Genomic DNA, 25117 nt, shown 5'->3' with positions numbered 1-25117 from the left:
ATGCCGCAACATCAGGTGCCCATGACAGCGTGATGACCAGCTGTGTGTCATCGGCATATGACACTAGTTGGATGCCATGACTTTCCACAATGGTGGCTACAGGGGAAGCATATAGGTTAAACAGGGTGGGGCTCAGGGCGGAGCCCTGGGGAACCCCTTGATCAAGATTGAACACACAAGAGTAGTGTTCTCCCTGTCTGACCTGAAAACCCCTATCGGTCAGGAAAGATTGGATCCACTTCAGCGCTGACCCAGTGACTCCACCTTTGTTAAGACACTGTAGCAAGGTGAAATGTGCTACAGTCCTACTTGATGTGCTACTTGACCTAAGCTGCACTTAGGTCAAGTAGAATGAGGGCCATAGTATGCCCCTCATCTACCCCTTGCCTGATGGTCTCAGTGGCCATGAGCAGCGCAGACTCCGTGGAGTGGCGTGCACGAAAGCCAAACTGAGTTGGATGGAGCAGGTTGGCTTTCTCCACAAATGCCATAAGTTGAAGATTTGCCACCTTTTCTGCTACTTTGGCCAGGTAGGGGAGGAGTGAGATAGGACGGAGATTGTCCAGCCTGTCCCAGCTAAGATTCGTTTTTAGGTCTCGCCTGGCGAACGCAGCGCGAAGCGCTGCTATCGCCAGCGAGATCTATTGTTGCTGACTTGCCTCGGAAGTGGGACAGGAGATAGGCACGCGCAGGCTTTGGCGGATTTGAGTTGGTGTACGCGCACGTACACCAACTCGCACGTGTGCACATCTCCAGTCCCCCTTCCGTCCACGCAAGCCAGCTGCATGCAGTAACTGCGCCACCAAACACAACCAGCCAGTGCACGCGTACTAGATCACTGAACAACAAACACACACACCAGCCCCCACGTTACAACTGAGCCCCACTCACCGGGCTCTTTTGTGGCTGCTACAGGCTCCGTCTCAGGACTCCCCTAGTCTAATCTCCTCCGCCTCACATGACCTGGAACACGCGGGGCTTCCCTCACTCATGGGAGCCCCGCACTTGCATCGGCGGCCTCTGCTGCCACTTCTTACCCAGGGCTTCTCATTACTTCTTCCGCCACCGCGGGGCTCTCCCTCAGGCATGGGAGCCCCGCGTCACCACTTCTCCTCTCGGACAGCCACTCCGTGCGCGCGGGCTTCCCGCGGAAGGCGGAAGTCCCGCCCCACGACAGGCATGACGCTGCCTGACTTCCGGTTTTCGCGCCGAATCGGGCCGGCGGCGGTGATACCTTCACTCCAGATTCAGCCAGCAGGGTTGGAGCACTGGCGCAGAGAAAGCTTGGCACCCGTCGCTGCGTACAGATGCTAGGCAGAGGCTAGAGCCTATGCTGGGGTAGAGATCGCTGTGGCAGACTGTCGGAGCCTGATACTTTGTTTATGGTATCGGCATCATGAGGATGTGAGGCCGGACTCTCTGTGCCATGTGCATTCAGCGTGAAACTGACAACACCGAGAAGCGGGCCCAGCTTCACTTGGATCCCGTGTTTGGCAGGCAGCAGTAGTATTACTCTTCTCCTCTGTCCCCACACCCGATAAGACAAGGTGCCGCCACGGCACAGCTGCCTGTGTGTGCTTCTCTGTAGGAGGCACTATGGGTGCTGCTGTGCAGGCTGTTTTGGTGGCACAAGTTAGCAGGAAGAGCAGAAACCTATGGCACTCCCTTTGCTCCCGACCCTCTAGCACTCATGGACATGTGTGTGTGCAATGGAGTTGGAGTCTTGTCTAAGCGCAGTGCAGGCTTAAAAGGGCCAGCCTGACCTGCCGCACCGCCATTCAGTCTTAGGAGTTGAAATGCTGCGGAGTTCATCAGAGGGTTCAATGCGATAAATGAGCTACTGCCATATGACGTAGGAGACAGCCAGTGTGAAACTGGCTGGATAATTAGTGTTGGATTATTGGCAAATCAATTAAAACATTATTTTTCATGTTTCGGCGCGCACAGCAGGCAGAGAGAGTGTGGGGCTGGTATCCTGTTGTCCACGCTGTGCCTCATTGGTTCTGCACTCTCTGTATGCTACCAGCCATTAAAAGGGTTTTCAGCGCCCATGACTGATACCAGGCAGCATGCTTTTTAATTTTCCAAAAATCCTGCCGGAAAACAACATGCGGAGGGTTTCCAAACCTTTGAAACTGCTGCCAACCATAGCGAGAATCCTTAGGAGAGGGGACTTGCCTCGGACTCTCCATCCCGACGACCCAAGAAACGTGGCATCTGAAGATGTGTAAACAAAGCTTGGCCGAAGCGCTCATCTTGGAGACCCCAAGGCACTTGTGAAATGGGAACAGGCAGGTTAGTCACGCTGTGCACTGTGTTTATTTGATATTAGCAGCATGGGCCTAACTGTATTAGGTTAACACAAATGTAATGGCATGGATGTGTAAGACGTGCTCAATTAATATTTCCTTACCTTTACATTTTTGGGCACATTTTTAGACTGTCCATGGCATATTGTATTCTACTAAAAATAGATTGAAAGGGAATGCCTGCTTGTACAACATTTTCTTCTTCTGCAGCTATGGTTCTATCTCAAACATTTCATTTGGTCTTTGCAATGGAGCATTGGAAACATTTTGAAAAATTGTACATGCAGCCATGTATTTGCTTGCAGAAACAGGAAAGTGTCACTTATACTCGTTGAATGTTACTCATAATTATACTGAAATTATATAAATGTCACACGTAGCAATCTGAAACTTTGGGAGCTATGTTGCATACACATGGTAGCAGGTGCAGCGTTACCCCTCCAGAGCTTTCTTTAAATCTAAACAAGCATTACGTGTGCATGTGTATTTACATGGTGGGGTAATGTACTGTAGCTGCTCCGCTGTGACGGTGAGCTATAACTCAGTATTCATTTAAAAATCTATGTTTTGTTGGAAAACAGTGACCAGCACTTTCTGGGTTCCAAACAAGCATTTGCAATGCAATAGGTCTTGCATTCGCGAGAATTAGAGCTATTGGCATTGTAATGACAATACCTTTTATTTATGTGTTCAGAAAAGCTGCAAGCTGTGCATAAACACGCACTTATAGTCCCTGCTTACGAAAAGAAAGACTGGCAGTAAAAGAGGTGTAGTAACTGCCAGCGTTGCTTTTCGTAAGCAATGACCACAAAGTGCCTGTTGACGCACCACTTGCAGATTTTTTAAATATATAATTAAAAGGCATTGATATTTACAATGCCAATAGCACAAACTCTTGTAAATGCGAGACCTATTGCATTGCAAATGCTTGTTTTTTTAAGTGGGAGTACTACAGCCTGCTTCCAACTTTTGGGTACGGTGCTGGATCTGAAGGAAAGATCCAGAACATCCCTAATATAGGGTTCAAGGATCTCGATACTCTCTCCAAGAAGTTTCGGTGATGCCAGATCACGGGGGGATCCTGACTTAATGGAGCGGCATATCTGCTGGAGCCCGTCAGGGGATGGGGTGAAAAAGTTGTCCAGGCTATTAACATCCACATCCACCAACATACTCTCACTGAACTCTGTTCCCTTTTTCTTTCCTCCTGAAAAAGTGGAGTAGATGGTGGCCACTTTATCAGAAAAGAAAGCGGCAATGCGGTTACAGGATTCCTCTGAGACCGAGGACGGGTCAACAGATGAGCCACAGAGAGAGATTTCCTTATAAATTTTGAATAGCTCCTTGGTAGAGTTTTTAGCTTCTCCTATCCTACCTGAAAAGTAAGTTGTTTTGGCACGCCTGATCAAGCTATGATATTCTCTGCGTTTGTCTATATACCTCTGTTTTGCTTGATCGAGGTAAGCCACCCTCCACTGTCTTTCTAGTTGTTTGCATTCCGCTTTAGCTAGGCGAAGTTCATCGCTGTACCAGGGGGCGGAACTCTGGGGTCTACTACAGGGATTTTTATGACAGAGAGGGGCTATGTCATCTAAAGCATAATTAATGCGGCCGTCTAGTCTATCCGATGCAGTATCAGCATCCTCACCTCCTGGTCTGCCGCCTTTAGTCAGAGCAGTATCGAACTTGGCTTTGGAAAAAACAGTCCATTTACGGCTCATATATTTAGAGTTGGTACGCTTTTGGATATTGCTAGCAGGGATATTTATTATAAAAGGCACTAAGAAGTGGTCGGACCAAGGGACTGGGACGGGGGCCTTAACTTCAATGTCTTCCCAGTTGACAAAGATAGGGTCCAATAAGTGGCCCTTTTGGTGGGTCGGGCCTTAGATCTGATGTGTAATTGGAGGGAATGTAGTTGCTGACAGAAGTCAGTGGCTCCTTTGTCCTGTTGGTCATCCAAATGGATGTTAAGGTCACCTAAGAGCATAAACTTGTCCCTACGCAAAGCGGCTTCCGTTATACCTTCGGTTAGGCTGGTAGTAAAGTGGGTAAAAGGACCAGGAGCGCGATAGACCAAGAAGCCCTTCACCGTGTTACCAGCGTTAACCTTAATGAAAAAGGCTCCTGTCTCACTGTCAGCGATAGCGAGAGGTTCAAGTTGACAACATAGTAGCTGCTTAGATATTATAGCTATCCCACCACCTCTGCCCACAGTTCTGTCCAGTTGTACCATGGTATAGCCAGCTGGGAGAGAAGCAACTATATCCGGTTCTGAGTTGGAGTCAAGCCAAGTCTCAGTAAGGAATAGGAGGTCGAGTTTCATATCTGTGAGCAGATCGTATATATCAAGATTATGCTTCCGCATAGATCTGGTATTAAGTAGTCCGCATGTAAGCCTAATGTTCTCAGCCTTAAGCGTAGATCTATTGTGCCAGTTATACTGACACTCTTTACAGTTGTTAGTGTCTTCTGCATTAAGACTATGGAGACAGGCTTTAGCAAATGCAGGACAGAGGGTTGTTGCGCGCTCCAGCATATTACTGACCTATTTCGGCCAGGGGTCGTGGCCCCTGTCCCTGGCCGGCCGCGGACGGGCGCAGACGGGCTTGCCTTAGGTGTGCCTTCGGCGCGCCGTCGGCGCGCCCGCTGCGCGGTCGAGTGGTCATTACCAAATATAGAAGGGTAGAGGAAGTGACGCAGCAAGGTGCTGGTGTTTCACTGTTTTACGACCTTAGTCTGGCTGTGGCCCTGCTAATCAGGACCCCAGCCTAGCTAGTCCCTCTCTAAAATGGTTTCCATGTACATTAGGCACATTTCTAATTGGATTCTGGAGTGCCTTATAAGCCCCTAGTACATGGTATACTATGTACCTAGGGCATAGGTACCTCAGAGGCATACCAGGGGCTGAAGCATGTATTATGCCACCCCTGGGAAGCACTCCAAAATTACACCACAGGTCTGCTACTGCAGCCTGGGTAAGGTGGTGCCTGCACCCCTTACTGTGATATAGGCTACCTATATCACTACCATTGCACACACATAAAACCTATAAGTCACTCCTATGGCAGGCCTTAACAATTCTGAAGGCAGAGTGCTTGGTTTTTATGTGAGAAGGTGCCCCTGCATGAGCAGAGCCCCTCTGCAGTGTTCGGAGTACCTCCTCTGATGCTGTTTGTGGTGCAGCCTGACCATATACTCTTAAGTGCATTATAACCTTGCGGTAAATGCTAACTTTGGACTGGCTGCACGGAAACATGTTGTGTTTGGTGTCAAACACTTTGGAATACTACCCCCCTGCCAGTTCTGGCGGCGGGGGTAGCATTCCACTCTTCTAGAGGGAGAGACATGTTCACACTGGTCTACCCAGTAAAGACTTTCTAAAGCCCTGGCATCACAAAATGGATGCCACTGCCACAGACACGGGTCTGGCCTCCTGCAGCTGACCGAAACTCCAGCAGGGGAGGCCTGGACAATAGGTTTCCTGTCCCAGGGAGGTGTAACCACCTCCCCAGACAGGCAGATGTGTATTGGGGCTGGGCGGGAACTCTCTGGTGCTTTGAAGTCCTGCACTGGGGGCACACTTGGTGTCCCTGTGCATAGTCCAGTTCAAACCGGTTGCAGGGGCTACCTGCCCCTGCTCTGGCATGAAAGTGGACAAAGGAAATAGGTGTAACCACCCCTCTTTCCAAACCCTCCCATAGGTGGATCCCTAGAGTATGTCCAACCCCCAAACTTTGCATAAGAATGGGAACCCAGTCCTTGAGACTTTAGATTACCCTGGACGAAACTCTGCAACATATATCCTGGACCTTCAACGTTCTATTTCAACTAGAAGACTGAAGAAATCTCCCTTGGGGTCAAGGTGTGACTCCCCTGCTTGGCAGGTACCAAACAAGCAGCTGTCCGGTCTGCAATTCTGAAGCTCCCGCCAGACGCCAAAGTCTCTGCATCCCCAGATGTGGATTTCCAGACTTTCCCGAGGCTACCCTGAGTCCAGTCAGTGGCTATCGTGGGTGACGTGGAACCGTGACCCCTGGACACCGTGATCTTTTGCTGATCCATCATCTTCCTGGTCTTCCTCGAAGTTGTGCTTTGGGCTCCGAGTAGCCCCAGCCTTGAGCACCTCCTGCACCGAAGATCTCTGACCTCCACTCCACGAGTGACCCGTGGGCTGGTTTCAAGTGCGACCGCTCGAGGCTCCTTCGTGATCGCTAGCCCGTTGGCTAGTGGGTCCCCACGAAGGCGACTCCTCTTCTGATTGGGCTTTCCTGGTTGCTCCAGACGTGCCCCGACTTACCCTCGCTGGGTGAGTCCCCCAGACCTTGCTGGTCTGCACCGCAGTCCTTTCTCTGATTTCCTGTGACTTGCCGTTGCCAAGGCTTGTTGGGTCCAATCTGGTCGCCGACACCGCAGCACTCGACAGACTTCATGGGACAGCTCGAATCCAGCTCCTTGTCATCGTCGACGCCTCCTGGACCTCGTGGCTGAAGAGTCAAGACACCCGTCAACTCACCTGAAGCACCCGACATCTGTGGGCATTGGACTATCGTGCCCCTGGTCACTGGTAAGTGACCCAGACCCTGTCCCCTCTGCTTTCAGGTTCCTTCCATCCTAGATCTAGGCTTGGATCTCCCCGGACACTTCTCCTCTTCACGCAGCAGCACTTCTTTGCCAGCTTCCATTGAAAACAGCGACGCAACCCGACAAAAGACACCTATGCACCCGGCTTCCTTGGGTGAGGTAACTCGAGTACTCCGGTGCTCCTGTGGGTGTTGGCCCTAGACACCTCTAAGTCCAAAAGGGTTTGCTCGTAGTCATCCTCTAAGTGTCCTTAAACTCTTAATTTCCAACCGTGACTTTCCCCATAGAAGTTAACGGCTATTCGCGCCTGTGTTCTCACACTGCACGCGTCCCCCGTGGGTCCCCTGTGTCTCTACCCTGTGTGGTTCCTTGTGGTCCAAGCACTTCTACAGGCTCTAGGCCTTGTGTCTAGTTCAGTCGAGGTTCCTATACCACTTTATTCGTATATGGTTTGGTATGCCCCTAGGGCCCAAACGTGTATTTGTGCTTTTACTGTTGAACTCTGACTTGTAACTTAAATACTTCGAACTTTAGCCTCATAAAGAGACTCGAGGGGTGTGTTTTATCTTAAATACATATATTTTAAATATATACCTGGTGTGGTTGTCCTTTCATTTGGTCATTCAAGAGATTATAGACTGGTAAAACAAGCTGCTTTACATTCCTTCAAGACTTAGCCTGAAGGCTGCTCTCCATAGCTACCACTAGGATAGCTTTCATAAAAGGTTGTCTTTAACCTATCACCATAAGGGGTTGTTTGGACTGATACAAGGAGCCCACTATAACTAGTGGACAGCATATATCAGGCCAACTTCTCACAGTATCCCTCAGAGCTTCTATCCTAGTTCCATTCACCCAGGGGTATTGCAAATAATTCTTTAAGTTGAGTGGCCTCATAGCTACAGTGGCAAACTCAACTTCCCCTTCTGAAATTAGAACTGCTTCAGTGTGCATTCTGATTTGCTCTGGGGACACTGTTGATCCCATCTGTAGATTTGCCACCCTAGGTGTAGCTGTACTGGGTGCCTTAGGGGCCTTGTTGTGGTGGCAAGATTTATCTACAGTTAAGTGTCCCAACTTCTTACAGTTGTTACACCGGGCCTTTGAGGGATCATAGTTCTTCCCCCTATATGTTTGAGGCACATAGGGAGTAGTTTGGGACCCACCTCTCTGAACAGGTTTTTGGGGCCCTTTAGAAGACTCAGACTTTTTCTCTTGGGGATTCTCACCATCTTTCCCCTGGGGAGGGTTTGTAACCACCTTCTTCTGGTCACCCCCAGTGGCTGTCCTTGTCACCCTAGTCTTGACCCAGTGGTCTGCCTTCTTTCCCAATTCTTGGAGAGAAATTAGACCTAGGTCTACCAAATGCTGATGCAACTTTTCATTTGTGCAATTACTTAAGATATGTTCCTTCATAAACAAATTGTAAAGTCCAGTAAAATCATGCACATTATGTCCAGTTAACCAACCATCCAGTGTCTTTACTGAGTAGTCTACAAAGTCAATCACGGACTGGGTCTGGGTTTTGTGAGCCCCCTGAATCTAATTCTATATTCCTCAGTGGTGAGCCCAAATCCCTCAATCAGAGTCTTCTTCATGAGGTCATAGGACCCTGCATCTGGCCCAGAGAAGGTCAGAAGCCTGTCTCTGCAGTTACCAGAGAACAGTTCCCACAGGAGTGCCCCCCAGAGAGGTTTCTTTACTCTTCTCATTTCACAAGCCCTCTCAAAGGCTGTGAACCACTTGGTGATGTCATCACCTTCCTCAAATTTAGGGACAATCCCTTTGGGGATTTTAGGACCAGAAGTTTCCTCCCTATCCTTAGTTTTAGTATTGCTGCCACCATTGATGGGTGCTAAATACATCTCCTTTCTTTCTTTCTCTAGAGCCAGGAGCCTGGACTCTAGATCCCATCTTTTGGCCAGCTTCACTTGAGGGTCCCCCAGTGAGTTCCCTGGTACCTGGTCCACAAAAGTGGTCTCAAGGTTCCCAGAGGTTGATTCTTGGAGTCAAGGGTATGGTAGCCCTTTCCTCCCTAGGGATTGCTGGAGGGGGGTCATTATCCTCCTCCTCGTCCTCCCTGTCCTCATCTGACTGGTCATCACCATGTTCAGATGGGTGGTCCTTAGCATTCTCAGCCAAGAGCTCCTGGAGCCCTAGTTTGGTTGGATGCAGGCCCATTGGTAAATTTTTAAGTTTGCATAGGGACCTCAATTCCTTGAAAGACAAATGTAAGTAAGGTGTGAGGTCGAGCTCAGAGTAAGTTAGGCCCAATGTTATCCTATTGGAGGCAGGGGCCTGTGGTTGGTGGCTGCTGGCTAGAAGGCCACGCGGCTGTGGGAGCTTGACTCGATAAGGGCAAATGGGGAAGTAGATTAGAGAAGAAGTTGCTCTGCCAGGGGCACTCGGGAGGCTGGATGCAGGGTGCTTTTGAGCGCTCAATGGATTGCAATGGAGAAGCCCAAGAACGAACAAAGGCTGCAAGCTCGGGAACCACGATTCTTCAGGTGCGACCACCACTTCGAGAGGTAAGTTGGGTAGTTGGAGGATAGGTAGGTACCCCGGGATTGGGCACAGGGAGCCGCAGGGCGCCGGGTGCCGGGGTGCCTTTTGGTGTCGGGAAATCTTACCCGCTGCTGGTCGTGGATGGAGGGGTCCCTGGTTCTGAGGCTGCAGGCGTCATCAGAAGCATCGAGGTGGGACCTTGGGTGCTGGATTCGGGGTCACAGTCACCGGGGGGACGTCCTTGTGATCTTTTTCCACTCCGGCACAGGCCAGGCTTGGCGGGTGCAGAGTGTGCAGGGTTCGCGGTTCCTGGCTGATGCCAGGAGTCAGTTACTTGCTTTGAGCAGTACCACTGCTCGTGGGAGTCCCAGGTAGTCAGAGTCACAAGGCAGTCAGGTCCTCCGGGGTTTTTGAGGTTGCTGACCACAGGAGATGCCGGGGTTTAGCAGGAGCAGGTTCGAGAGTCGACAGGCCGGTAGGGCTGGGGCCAAAGCAGTTGGTGTCTTCCTATTGTTAGCAGCTGCACGGCAGGTCTTCTTGTTCCTTGTTCTTCTTTCTTGTTTCGGAATCTGGATCCGAGGAAGGAAGGTTCAGGGTGCCCCTTAATACTAAATTTAGGGGCGTTACAGGTAGGTAAAGGGCAGGGACCAATGGGTCCCCTCCCTGGGGTGGGTAAACCCCCTATCCTGCCACTCTCCTGTGGGAGGGGGGCTGTAGCCTAGTCCTGATTGGGCAGGGCTTCCCATCTTAAAGATGGCGAGAGCCCGGAGATCTGCCTCACCTCTCCTCCCCCACCTGAGAGGTGGGGTTGGCAGAGGCTGGCCCACCCCCTTTCCTTCCTTGGTGTTTCCAGCCAGTCTTCCCGCCAGAGTGGGAGTCAGAACCGGTAGGGACCAGTTGCGGAGTACAACAAGTGGACTGGAGAAGCTCCCAAAAGGCAGCATGCCTTTGAAGCTTCCCCTGCCCATTCTGGGGGAGGAAACCTAGCACTTCGCCCAGGATGTGCATTGTTGCAGGCCCAGGAGAGCGGATGGCTCTCTACCCAGGGGTCCAGCAACATGTCTGCTGGGTGGCAGCCTAGGCAGCCCCTCAGACAAGACATGGATTGTAGGTTAGGTTCAGAGAGCATCTCTAAGATGCCCTCTGTCGTGCATTGTACATTAAATACCACACTGGCATCAGTGCAGGTTTAATGTGCTGAGACATTTGATACCAAACTTCTCAGTCTTCAGTGTTGCCATCATGGTGCTGTGGTGTTCGTGTTGACGATCTCCCAGCACCATATACTCTTAAATGGCAGCACTGAACTTACAGTGCCCAGAAATGGACTTGGGTACTGTAGGGGCACAGGGCTACTGCACCTGTACCCACACCACTGGCATAGGGAACCCAGCTAGAGGGGTGGCTGATGTATGCCAGGGCAGTGTGTGTTGTGGGCATGGCACACAGGGATGTGTGAATCCAATTGGAATGTGGAAACGTACGCACTCCTAGGTGTGTATATGTCATTAAATTTGATCGTGGTTCATCAGGATATTGGGTGCAGAGTTGGTAACCCTTCTGAGCGCAAGGTTGATTATAATACTGAAATGTGCGTTATTTCCCTTGGGAGTAACTTCCCCAACTTTGCACTCCTTGGGTATGCTTCAAATACATTTTATACAATTGTTTTCAATAAAGTTTCATACAAATGTTTTCAATAGTTTCTTCGTTTTATTTCATGTGATTAATCTTTTTTACTTGATTTTAAATAGTTTCATACTATTGCATTCATAGTGTAACGTTAAATTCCGCCCAATGCATTTCGGGCTGAGCCCTTCTTCAGGAGTCTTATATTCTGAAAGTACAAGAAAAATAAAGTTTTGCACAAAGAGCAATACTCTGAAAAGACAATTCACAATTGCTGTTTAAACATGTATCAGAGAGCATCAAAAAACATCAAAAAGTACATGAACAGATGTCCGTCTTAAATTGATCGACCTGACATTGAATGCTAAACATATCTTACGCTTTGGTACGTTTAACTATAAAACATGATACTTCAAACGGTTAAATAACGCACATTTCAGTACCAAGCTGTATGTTCCCAAGAGAGCGTTAAGATCTGCCTCATCCGCATCCCTATGCATTCAACGAGTGAGAACAGTCACTTGGGGAGACAGATGTTTCTTGGTAGCTGCCTCGAGGCTCTGGAACTCCTTGCCCCATCACATAAAAAACAGCTCTTCACTGCTGCTCTTCAGAAAGCAAGTGAAGACTTGGTTATTCACTCAATAATGCACAGGAAGTGCCTCTCTGTCTGCCCAGCGCCGAGACACCATTCGTGGTATTTGTTCGCGCTCTAAAAGTTTAGAAAATAAATAAAATAAAATAAACATTTCAGTACCAGGGATGTGTGCCATGTCGACTCTCTTTTTTGTTCTGCACCCAGACACTCAGCCTGCAAGGGCAGTGTGTGTGTGTCAGGGTATAGGGCCTCTAAGGGTGGCACAATAAGTGCTGCAGCCCTTAGGGGCCTTCGCTGGTCACAAGGCCCTGGGTACCTAGTGTACCATTTACCAGGGGCTGACATGTGGCCAGAGATGCCAATTGGGTTTAGGCTTCAACACAGTTTTAGGGAAGGAACATAGGCTCTGGGTACCTGATTGGCAGGAGCCCAGGGCACACTCAGTCAAAGTACATCAGCAATTCAGCAAAAAGTGGGGGCATACCATGCAAGAAAGAGGGCACTTTCTCACAACAGGCGCTTAAACTACAAGCTTTCAGGTGTTTGAAAAAGTAATGCAATATAATTGTCCCACATCCTAGGAGCATTTCCTAAAGCTTGTCTTAGAGTTTTTCCTTTTTAAATCCGTGTGTTTCAACACAATCAATCATGGTGCAGAACAATTGCTGCTACTACTCATAATTGTGACAGACCAATACCTTCGTATGCCAATACAGATATAGGTCTCGAGGAAGGCAAGGCTAGGCAGCTGGTTGGAATGCAACCAGGTGTGGTGCAGGGAGGTGAGATGCCGCTAAATTGCACATCCAAGTATCAAGGGCTTCTGGAGTGAAATGTTATTAGTCACTGGAATCTGGAATTAAGCCGGAGAAGGGAGCCAAATTAGGTGGCAGGTCTGACTAAATTACGCAATACAAAATGGCAAATTATGCAGCGTAATGCACCACATTTTGTGATAATATTATGTCATTATTTTGTAATTTTTACGTTTATTAACACTGTCTGGGCATTGGTTGCACCTCATTAGTAGCAGTTTAACATTAAAATGTAGCCATAAGCAACAGACAGGTGACAGTCAACCTTTGCAAAGGGCCTTCCACTGCACGAAAATAGGGGTTGCTGTGTTTTCAGTAGCTTGTTAACCGTCTCAGCTAGAAACAACATTTTTTTTTTTTTTTAAACTTTGTTTATTGAAAGTTTTATGTCATGACAATACATACATACAAAATCAAAAGGACATCCATAAGCAGGGTCAGGTGACAGTGCAAGTCTCATATCGCATTAACGTCAGATCCATTGTAGTCGCAGGGAACAATTGAGCAATCGTGTACCATAGAGTAAGTTTTGACAACCTGTATACAGAGCACACATTATAAACACCTGGCAGGGGCGTAAGGGTCCCTTCAAGCAGAGGCAAGCCATGCGCTACCCAACCCCCGCAGTGCGCCCTCGGTCAAACGGGCTCGTATAACATACACTCACAGACAGTACTCGCACCCTGGAGCATCTTGATGGAAAGGCCCTGAGGGGCCGCCAGAGCCGCAACCCACCTCCCACATGTCCACAGTAGCACACAGCCTCCACTATGTGGGATTTCCATCAGTGAGGGTAGGGTCCGGGCCAGCATCGGTCAGGGAAGGGGCGTCTGTTGTCAGAGCCTCCGGATACTGCAATAAGTAATTTTGTAATGGTCCCCAGATATCGGCGGGGCGGGACCGGTCAGGGAGCAGTTCGGAGTATGTCAGTACTTGCTCCTGGCAGTACACCAGGTCCCTGAGCCATTCCTTAAATTTCGGAGCCCGTCCCCGTCCCCACCGACAAGCTACGCGTCGCTTCGCCAGCAGTAACGCCGTCGTAACGAATTTGCGACTCGCCCGTGGGATAGGCTTGGTGTATCCCAGTAGCGCCTGTATGGGGTCCGGTGCGAAGGGCAGCTCTATCATTTGTGAAATGGCGGAGCACACCTGCGTCCAGTAGTTCTGGATAGTGGGGCATATCCAGGACAGATGCAGGAAGTCTGCCTGGGGGGCATGGCATCTCTCACAGTTGTCCGAGTCCTGGAGCTGAAATCTGTATTTGGTGGCCGGGGTGCAGTAGAGACGGTTCAGGAATTTAAAATGTATAATGCGGTGTGTACTGCTCGCCGAGATCTGTGCCGTCTGCAAACAGCAGTAGGTCCACCTGTCATCCCCGAGGTCCAGCCCCAGCTCTCGCTCCCATTCCCCACGTGCCCGGGATACGTCAGGTGTAGCATCAGAGCGGACTGCATGATATAGTATCGAAACTAAATGAGAGGGCGAAGTGGCCTGAAGGACCCCGTGCAAGGGAGCCATGGTGTCAGGCTCAGACGGGAAATCTGGCAAGATGGTCTTCATGCCGTGCCGCAGTCTAAGGTAGGTGAAAAGCTCCAGGGGGGTTGGCGTGTGACCATCAAAGAAGCTACCCTGGTCACGAAAGGTCCCGTCCGAAAACAGATCTCCCCATCTATGGAAGCCCAGCTTGCGGAGCAAATCCTGAAACAGTTTCTCTTGGAGAAGAGGAAGCTGTGAGTGATAAGAAAGCGGGAGAAGAGGGGAGTACAGGAGCGGACTTCCCACTCGCTTCGACAGTTCCAGCCAAGCCCTCACCGTGCCCTGCAGAGCGTTATAGTTGGCAGTGGAGTACGGGAGCACACTGTGCAGTAGGCCAGACAGGGGCAGGGGCGCCGCTAGCCAGTCCTCCGCTGCGAGCTGGGGCATAAAAGCGATCGGGTGGAACCAGTAGTAAGCATAGTGCGCTTGAGCGCAGAGATAGTACAGTTCCAGGTCCGGTATATCGAATCCGCCGCACGAGTATGGAGAAGTCATCATAGCCCACCTCAAGCGGGGCCTCTTCCCACCCCATACCAAACGTATCAATTCAGATCTCAAACGAGTAAAAAAGTGCCTGCTCGGGGGAAAAGGAATATTCATGAACAAGTATAAGAGCCGAGGAAGCACCACCATCTTAATCAGGGCTGCTCGTCCAGCCATCGACAGGGGGAGCGCAATCCAGCGGTCGACACAAGAGGAGATGTGCAGCAACGTCGTGCCGTAGTTCATCCGCATAAGCTCCTCCCTGTCTCGGGAGATCCTAATGCCTAGGTACTTGACATCGGACTCACTCCATTCTATGGGGTAGTCGAGCGGGAAGGTCTGGGAACCATCAGTAAGATGGAAAATCTGAGACTTCGACCAATTGATTTGTACTCCCGACATTTCCCCATATCTCAAGAATTCCCGGAGGAGAGGGTTCAAGTTATTTTGTGGGTCCCGCACGTACAGAGTGATATCGTCTGCATACATCGACAGCAATATCTGTCTCTGCTCACAGAACAGCGCGCGGTCTTGATGGTGCTGTCGGAGTCGCGAGGCTAGAGGCTCGAGCGCCAGTGCGAATAAGAGTGGGGAGAGTGGACACCCCTGTCTGGTCCCTCGTGCAATTCCGAAGGGTGCGGACACCCTGCCATTGACCAGGACCCTGGCGCACGGACCTCCATAGAGAATAGCTATCCAGCCCAGGAACACCAGGGGGAAACCCATGTGAGTCAGTGCAGCCACCAGATAATCCCATTCCAAGGAATCAAACGCTTTCGTAGCATCCAAGAATACCGCCACCATCTGTAGGCTGGGATCCACATTCTGCAAGGTCGCAAACAGTGTACGCAAGTTATGCGACGTCGCCCTTCCGGGTATGAAGCCCGATTGATCCGGGAGCACCAGTCCCGCCATGAGGAGCGACAAGCGATTAGCCAGGGTCTTAGCAAGGATCTTTGCATCGCAGTTAAGGAGGGACAGGGGCCGATACGAGTCTGGGGACGTCGCCGGCTTGCCCGGCTTCAAGAGGGAGGTAATCAGTGCCTCTCTCATGGAGGGGGGGAGCTTCCCCAGGGTGTGAGCCTCGTCAAACACCTCTTTCAAAATCGGGGCAAGGATATCAATGTAGGACTTGTAGAACTCTATCGGGAGGCCATCAAGGCCCGGGGCCTTCCCCGAGGCCATCTGCATTATGGCCTCCCGAATTTCGTCAACCCCCAGAGGAGCCATGAGGAACCGGCGCTGTCTATCAGAAAGCCATCCTAGTGTGATGTCCTCAAAATATCTGTCCAGTTCCGGCTTGTGCGCATGGGTAGAGGAGTACAATGCAGTGTAGTGGGCAACAAACGTTTGCAATATAGACTGGGTGTCCCTGTGGAGCGCCCCCGAAGATCCATGGATCTCCAGTACGTGGTTGTTGAAACGGGGCGGTCGTATCGCCCATGCTAGGAATTTACCCGGCCGTTCTCCCTCACCGTACCTACGCGCTTGGAAGTGTTTCCCCCTAAACCGAACCTCCCTGTCCGCGGTGGCTTTATAGTCAGACAGGAGATCACGGAACTTGGCTTGCGCCTCCGCATCAGTGGGAAACCCAGGGGCGGTCTCCAAGGCCCGGAGAGCGATCTCCAGTTTGCTAAGGCTCTTACGGAGGTCCCTGAGGACTCCCACCCCCTTCGAAATGCACAGTCCCCTGATGGTAGCCTTAAAGGCCTCCCAGACTACAGCGACACTATCCACCGTCCCACCATTGCGCTGAAAGAAACTCTCGGTTTCCTGTGCAATCTCCGAGCGAAAGACCTCATCCAACAGGGCAGTAGGTTGCAATCTCCAGGACATCGGAGAGCCAGCAAGATCAACCAGCTCCATACCCATCAGTACCGGGGCATGGTCGGAATACGTGCGTGCCAGGTGTTCCACCCTACAGACCGTGGGAGCAAGGCCTGGGGAGATCAAGAAATAATCCAATCTTGCCCATGTGGCGTGTGCGGCCGACCAGTGCGTGCCCTCCATTGTCGCCGGGTGCCTAGAGCGCCATGCATCCAACAGATGGCGCTCAGTAAGAAGGTCATGAACATATGCCTGTGAGCGAGAGTAGTGTTGAGGGCTGGGGTTTGCCCTGTCCCTCATGGGATCAATAGCAACATTGAAGTCTCCTCCCCAAATCAGGTGAGTGGAGCCTATGTCCAGGATCTCCCCCCAGAGCGCCCGAAGGCACTGCGGATCATCCGAGTTGGGGCCATAATAACACGCCAGTGTGAGCGTGTCCATACCAATGCGACCCCAGATAATACAATACCTGCCCTCCCTATCAGTCAGTTCACCCAGGCACACAAAGGGGGTGTGTTTCTTAATAAGAATTGCGACTCCCCGAGAGTAGGTGGAATAAGAGGAGAAGGAACGGTGCATGGCCCACCTAGATGCAAACAGTGACGGCCTGGACGGGTCCAGGTGCGTCTCCTGTAGGAAGGCCACATTAATGTGATGTCTATCTAGGTACGCCAGGATCTGTCTACGCTTTCTGGGGTCCCCCAACCCCCGCACATTCCAGGTCAGAAAATTAAGCTGCCCAGTAAAGTCCCTGCGTGTCTGTGGATCACCCATAAGGATGAACAGTGCTCAGAATCAGTAAGCCAATGTCACCACCGCCCCTAAAAGGATGCAGAAGAAATAATGCAAACACTTCAACACTCCAATTAACACTAACAAACCGCAAAGAAAAGTTCCCACCCCCCCCTCCGCCCTCCACCCACAGCAGCATCCCAATCATGCCATCTGGACAGTCCCCATCCTCCCCACCCCAAAACCAACCCTTTCTATGGCCAACACCATTAGGGATTAACATTTAAACAGGAAAACAATGGGGTAATACCCTTCGGAGGTCAGTCTAGGTGGATACACCGTGTCTCCACGATCCACAGGACTGCGCCCGGCCAGGGACCGAGCCCATTCCAGGGACAGGGAGTGCCCAGCGAGGTGATATGTCCTGAGAGTCAGGTGCGCGGTAAAAGGAGGTAGGGCCCCGGTGACATCCCCCCACCCACAGCGCAGCCAGGTCTTTAAGTCCCCATATCATGGTCCGTGGCAGCATACATCTGCATCAGCTTACCAACTGTCAATCATCCGCCACAGAAGCATCAGGTCAACGATCCTGCGTTGTCACTCCGCGGCCGGCGAGGCCGGGCCATCCATATCTCGCCTCTTGACCCGCTTCAAAAATTCCTCAGCTTGCTGGGGTTTAGTGCAGAAAATTTGCTTCCCCTGGTGGGTGATGCGTAGTCGAGCAGGGTAGAGCAACGCATAGTCAATTTGAGCAGCTCGCAATTTTTGTTTAACCTGGATGAATTTTTTCCGCTCCTCCTGGACCACTGGAGTGAAGTCTGGGAATATAGTAAAGGTAACGCCGTCATACGAGAGGGACTTCTTCTCCCTCGCCACTCGGAGCGCCGCATCCCGGTCCCGGAAATTTAACAAACGGGCGATGATAGGGCGGGGGGGGGCCCCCGGCGGTGGCCTCGGAGCCAGCGATCTGTGCGCCCTTTCAACAATGAACTGCTGGGAGAGGGAGTCAGTCCCCACCACCGCGCGCAGTAGGCCCTCCACATAGTCCTCCATCTTGCCTGTGTGGGTCGACTCCGGTATGCCAAGTAGGCGAACATTGTTCCTCCTGCTGCGCGCCTCTAATTCCTCATTCTTGGCCGCTATCACGAGAAGGACTTTGTCCATGCGCGCTACGGTGTCCGATAGTTGTGTCGTGCGGTCTTCGGTATCTGAGACACGCCGCTCCGTTTCTGAGATTCGCTCTCCATGACTGTCCACCTTGTGCACTATTGAGTCCATACGGGACTGCATGGAGTCCATTTTGTCCACTATGGTCGCCAGGCTCTGCCGCATATCCAGCAGGATGGATTTGACGTCGTCGCCCGCCTGGGCGTCCACTGGTGCCGGGCCCCCCGCGCCGGCCTCCGGCTGGGACCGGGTGGTCTTTTTCGACTCGAAGGTGAGGCGAGGTTGGCGGCTGTCCGGTTTCCCCATGCCGACACCGACGGACAGACCCCAGTAAAGGTAAGGATATAGTCGGGATGGCCGGGTCACGAGGGAACCAAGGGGGGAACGTAGCTCCGCAGAGGCAGAAGCGCCCCAGCTATCCGGGCTCACGCGCCCCGTGATCTCCTCACGAGCACCTGTCAACCCCCTCCAACGGGGGTGAGACCACGCGGCAGGGACGGGTCCAGTGCCCAGTGCTGCGCTCGATCACCCGGGGCCACAACTCCCTCCGACAGTAGGCAGCAGGATCTCCTTCACTCCGGGCCACCAATCGTCTCGAGCCAGACAGGGGGGGGCAGAGGGGCCCGAACCGGGACCCCCAGGTACTCACTCGTAGCAGCCTTAGCTCCCCAAAGGAATCCAGGTCGATGAGGGAAGCAGGATCCAGCTCCTCCAGGCCAATGGCGAGCTCTGCAGGTTCGCTGTTGCCTCGGCGCGCTCCCAGACGTAGGCCTCCCGGTTTGGAACGCCGAGCCGGTCTTAGGCTCCCGCCTCCAGCGAAGCCGGTCTCACCGGGCCCCAAACTCTCTCATCCAGCGGGGGAGCAGAGGGGCCACAGCGGGGGTGGATGGGTCCCCACAGCGCCCAGGCAGGCTGTGCAGCGCCGCGCTTCCGCAGCGCCCAGGAACGGCCGGGGGGGGTGATCGCCGTGGTCGCCGCGGTCGTCTGCAGCACTCCCCGTCAAGGCATGCGCCCTCCACCAGCTCCCAGCGCAACCGCCGCCGCGGTAGAAGGGTCAGGCCAGGGCGAAGGCAGCAGAAGGTCCTCCGCAGCCGTAGTGCAGTGAGGCCCTCTGACCGCGTGTGCAGCACCGCCCTCGCGTGGCGGCCGTCCCCCAGTCACTGTACCAGGCGATAGCGCACGCCAGCCGGCGCGGTCAGCAGCAGCTCTTCAGTCCGGTCTCGCCGCGGTACTCAGGGCAAGGCAAAGCCCCGGCAGCGGCAGCGGAGTGCGGGACTCCACCAGGGCTCGTTTTGGCAGCGATTCGCCACTCTCAGGCAGGATTTTTAACAGGATTTTGCCGCTGGGCTGCGGGAGCTTCACCCACAGGCAGCCATTCCGCTGTGCGCCACCTAGCGCCCCCCCTAGAAACAACATTTATTTTGTTAAAATTTGCAGATTAGGCAGCAGGTGATGGATTATGTGGCAAACATAGCAAGTTCATATTTATGCTTAAAACGCTGTGGCTGCACAATCGCATAATTCTAGTGGTTCTGGTTTCTATCCCCATAACTGAAAAAATCATTGCATATGAATATTTAGCTATTTTTAAGGCACAAATAGATATAGTGTCAAAAGGAAACGCTAAATTCTCTAAAATGCTGTCATATTCTAACATTATTTTCTAGAGCTGAGAAAAATCGCATTATTCCTGTGAATATCAGATACCAACCGATGGGAAGCCTAGACAGTCCGTGTCTGATTTTCTTCTCATATCAAATACTCTTGGTTGTGAAATGCCTGACAGTCCCTTTGAATAATCACAGGTTGAGGGAGTTGTAGCTGTGCCCAATGAAAGCTAATTTTTACAGGGTTGAAGAAGCCATTATGGTTGCTTGATGGGAATTTACAGGTGGTCACCTTAAAGTTCTAGGTTTTCATCCTGACCATGACTAATCACTATCCCGGAGGGAGGGCTCGATGGATCCCTACTCAGGATGGCTTCGTGCTACCAGTATTGTCTGGCATATTTGTGAACAGGATTGACTTGAAGAAGTTGCCTGTTTTGGATGGGGGGGGGGGGGGTAGTACTACTGCCCCTTTAATGTTGATTTGAGCAGTCAGGAAACTGTTAAACGTCCACACTCTTGGCTTTAAGAGAACTATGAACATTGATAAGATAGGCCTTCAAGACAGTATGGTGTCTCCCTCTGCTGAAAAGTTCCCTCAACTCCTACTGTTAACTGTACCTTTCCTGGGCACAGTGTGTAATCCTCTGCTTTCCTTTCCAGAGGTCAACGGCACAGAGATCTGCCCTGCTACGGTGTCCTTCGAGGTCTTCTCCTCTGAGCCAGAGAAGATCCCCCGGTTGCGGTACCTGCGACTAGACGGGAACCAGCTCAAGCCCCCTATCCCTCTGGACCTCATGCTGTGCTTCCGGCTCCTGCAGTCTGTCATCACCTAAACCCTGTGACCCTGGCCTGATTCGAGGCGGGATGCAGAGACTCCTCAATGCTCTCGAGTCACACTTATGCTCGAAATCTCCTGCCGGCGAGGTTTCACGCATTCAAACGTCAGCTCCTGCTCAAGGCATCGATGAAGGAAAGGGACTTTATCAGCAGTTGGCACATAGAGGGTGGCATGTCTCACAGCACGACCACCAAGGCAAACTTCCAATGATTCCGCCTCTTACTGTGACAAGCGCATGCTGATGTTCACTTGTAACTGTGCACACTCAAGCTGATGATGTACATTCACACCAGTCTGCACTCAGGATGCAACCGACCTTGATGCATACTGGTAATGATGCACACACACACACGAATGCATGCTTTGATGTAGCCCACACGGAAGCGCACATGTAATGACCTCCACACCCGCTTGTAGAGAGGCACATCCACTCTAATGGGCCATCCGGATGCAAGCCACAGTGATGCATGCAGGAATGATGCACGCGCTCACTGATCTGCACTTGTAATGATGCACACTCCCTCTGATCTGCACTTGTAATGATGCACACTTCCACCAATGCACACTTGTAATGGTGCACTTGTAATCACACTTAAGCACAACCTCCCACTGATGCACACTGGCAAAGATCCACCGTCGCACTGATGCACCCTCCAATCAATGCACATTTGACGAGGCACACATGCATTGGTTTACATTCAGAGTCCATACTATGGCCAGTGCACACAGTGCTGATGTGTATGCACATCTGTGAACGGACACAATAACAGTTGTCTGCAAGTATTCATACATACATTCGGCTATAAGCACATTTTGCACATGCCTCACCTCAGTATGTACATGACTGCATGCACAATGCTCTGGTACAGAAATACAAGCGGTCACATGTAGATACTGTCTCTTAATCAGAAATGCACAATGCACAAAACGTGCAGTGATATGCGTGTATGTACATACATGTACGTTGTTAGGCTGGTGCACACCACACATTTACACATGGACACATGGACGCTTTTGTCAGGGATGTGTAATGCTGGTCCCAAAAGTTCCAAACTGTGCCTGATGTTCAAAGCATCCTTGTAAAATAATGTGAATACAGCGACGCACAACTGAGCTAAGTTACACAGCCATTAGTTATCTGAAAGTGTGGCGCGGATCAGGGCGTTCAAGACCTAAAATGGACACTGTGTCACACACATATGTCTGCATGCAAGCACTCACATTGACCGACCTACAAGCAGGACCACACAAGGCAACATAGGGTTCCTAATGCACAGAAAGGCACATTCACAAATCTGCTCCATGGGTACTCCTTAGCTGGTAGATTAACGCACAAACACATATAGTGATCTGTATACATTCAGGGAAGTATGTTTCAACTCGCAATAATGTACTTTTGACACTTAGACGAGTCTCGCGCTTCACTTACATGTTAACATTATCTGATTCACACCTTCCTAAATCGAGGTAAGGGCACAAAACACTATTCTTAAACACAGATCCATGCCATGCTTACGACATGTGCATTGCCACTGAAACACATTACGCTCCACACACAACTGCACATTGTCATACATTTCAAACCGCTCTGCCCCTGAATGGAGCCATGTTTATCTTTATAGACGTATCATGTGCTCATGTGTGCACCTGCACACAGACATTCACGTGTGTATTTTTACACCCATTCACATACTAACCAAAAGACACATTCCAACAAGCATATGTGTACTTTCACTAACATATCAATTTGGAGGTGCACAATTCCTCACACAACCCCACGTGTCACCCTGTACAATGCCACAGTGGTGCCTTTGAAGGCCAAGGAGGTGCATGCCAATCCCTCCCAAGTGACTTGCCCATTGTGGGCACTTTGAGACCCTGACGGACGCCTGGGGCGGCCTCCCACTTGCAGAGCCAGCGCCCCCGGCTGGAGGGCATGATTTACACAGACTATTGGTTGTCCAGCCTGGATCTCTAGGGGGTGGGGAGAGGGAGGTCCCTGAAGTCTTCTGAGGTGCTGGTCACTAGAGATGGATGTGGCACCTGGAGGGATGGGGGGGTTAGGATATTACCTACACTGCAGTTTTTACTTGGGTCATAGGGGGAGCTCGCTGTACCATGCAGTATTACTGACAGTTCCTTTACTTGAACTGCCTGCCATGTGTTTGTATGCAGCCTCTCGCTTCATTCTTCACTCTACCTGACTAACTCATTGCACCTCTCCTGGAGAAGGACCAGCCTCCTGGGGTATGGAGGAGCCCCTGTCTGTCTGGTGCCTGACATCTTCCTCTGTCTCACTCAGTATCTCTTCAGCTGTCATGTGTTTTAATCACCTGCACTCTTCGCATGGTGGCCCTGTGCAGGGAGCGCAGGTAGGGGGCCCCGGAAGAGGGGGTCCGGGCGGGGCAGAGCTCAGGAAGGTGTTTTAATAAAACGTCCAGAAAAGGCGTTAGATGACCAGTAACATGGTAACAGAAAAACGACGTTTACTTTTTGAGTGCTCATCACTTGGATACTTTGTTTTAGAATCTGGGTCTCTGGAGGGACCCCTTTCAACAAGAAAAACACGTTGCGCGTCCGTAAGAGAGTTCGGCCACAAAGCAGGATCCCTCCAATCACATAAATCATATTCAGAACACGGGTCTGTAACATGGTCTTGCTCTTTGGCTTCCTTTTCAATACCAGCATCATCCGTCTGTAAACTCTGAACCTCCTTCAGAATGCCAGATGTTGATGGACCGATGAATGATGTTTCAGTTTCTCTGTCTGAGGGTCTTTTGTAATAATCCTCATCCTGAGTTGGTAATTGCTGCATGTTTGTATCAATTTCAGAGTCACCTCGTTCATTTTCATTGGTCTGCTCATGAGTATCATTCTGCTCATGGATATCATCATTGTTTTGTTCTTCTTTATGGTCGTCAGCGCCTGTTTTACCGAGTGCATCAGCAGTACTCTGGCCAGAGGATTCTCCATCTTTAGGTTTACCTTGGGTGATAAAGTTCAGGATTGCTCCTTCCTGTGACACTACGAAAGCCTGCTGAGCCACCTTTCTCTTTCGTTTCGAATAACCAGATTTGTGTACTCGAATTCTCTTCATTTTGCTTGCAATGCAGCGGGCGAGGCTAGCAGTGGGTAGGGAAAAAAAGAAGACAATCAGCAGTGGCGGCTGCTGAAAGATTTTGATGTGTCATTTTTATTTTCTTGCAAAAACAACAGTTGATGGACAGAATGCAGAACAATGTCATACATTCACCCCAGTACAGAGATCTGGGCCTAAATCCATCGTATTTTTGCTCACCACACCACCCCAGTTCAGACATGGCCATATGCAAATCAGCCTTGACCCTGTGCCTCATGGGAACAGTCCAGCCCAAACTGCCAAGCCATGTCTTCCCTGGACTACACAATGAAGGACCAGCATACCTTAATGAACTGGTGAATTTCCACCAACCTACCAGGAAAATATGTTCCAGAACCATCTCCCTAGCAGCCACCCAATGCAGCCGCTGATAAAACAGTGGAGGCCGCTACTTCTCCCACATGGCAGTGAAGACCTGAAAACCCTCCCCCTGCACCTCAGAGCCTCACCATCGCTCCAGCAGTTCAGGAAGGACCACAAGACCTCGCTGTTCAACCAACAAGCAGCATGATCCAGCAGCATGAATCCCACACCGCCTCGAGACCCTTATGTGTGAAGCAGCTGAGCTTTACAAACCCTGACTGATTGATAGTAATTACCCTTCCCACTACATGTATGACACATTATGAGGACTAGCCACATATGGAAGGTTTATTTGAAGAGTGTTATAAAACTATAGGGTAGATCATGTGACTTGGCATACAAGGTCTGTTTTCTCAGTCCACTGAGAACAGTAGAGCCTGGAGAATAGTTCATGATCTATTTGGAAAGTGACCTTAGCAGGAAGAGAGTAAGCTACCTTGAAATCATGGCACACAGAGACCTGTCTCAGTACGTCACTAACTGATCCTGAAGACAGCCTACAGGTAACCAAAGACTCGTCCACTTTACCACATTGTCAAAAGACAAAATACAATATATTTAATTAAGGTTTCTTGTATAGTGCCATATTCCAGCAACCAGTTCTGCTTGCTTTCAGAGCACCTATTAAACAAGGATTAATTACAGTGAGTTCTAAGGCTATGAAAAGGCACTAGAGGTTCACTGAAGCAAAATTAATGTGCAAGGAACATCCAGTCAGGAGACAACTTTCAAGCAGACGTACGAATCACTAGCACAGCGTACCAACGACCCCATGGGCCGTGGCATAAGCAAGGAAAATGGCCCCTTTGGCTGCTGCTCAGGAAGTAAAATATAGCAATTATCAGGGTTCAATGGGCCCCTGAGGGTTTTGGGTCTCAGTACCACTGTACTTGCTGAACCAATGGTAACTATGCCCCTAGTATGGACAGAGAAGGCTGCTTCACCAATTGCAAACTGAGGACTAGTTAAACTAGTTTTCTCT

General features: G+C 50.8%; 1 protein-coding gene across 4 annotated transcripts in view; it reads left to right on the top strand.

Annotated features, from left to right (window-relative positions):
• The window catches only part of LOC146869311 (prolargin-like), a 139869-nt gene that overhangs the window by 74932 nt on the left and 39820 nt on the right, over positions 1 to 25117 (top strand). The window contains exon 3 of one of the 4 annotated variants that reach the window (XR_014979820.1): positions 20456 to 20963. The exons of 2 other annotated variants lie outside the window; for them this stretch is intronic. Coding sequence is in view for 1 of the 2 variants with exons in the window: in XM_085647222.1 (XP_085503348.1) it covers positions 20456 to 20628 (173 nt within the window). In the remaining variant the exon portion in view is untranslated. Of the gene's footprint in view, positions 1 to 20455; positions 24287 to 25117 lie in introns of those variants that run through there. One more of the 4 variants, XM_085647222.1, reaches the window with a different exon arrangement.

The sequence above is a fragment of the Triturus cristatus genome, chromosome 1_1 (assembly GCF_964204655.1).
Source record: "Triturus cristatus chromosome 1_1, aTriCri1.1, whole genome shotgun sequence".
In the NCBI taxonomy this organism is placed as follows: domain Eukaryota; kingdom Metazoa; phylum Chordata; class Amphibia; order Caudata; family Salamandridae; genus Triturus; species Triturus cristatus.
Note: the sequence above shows the minus strand (reverse complement) of the source record. Positions and strands in the feature narration are given on the sequence as shown.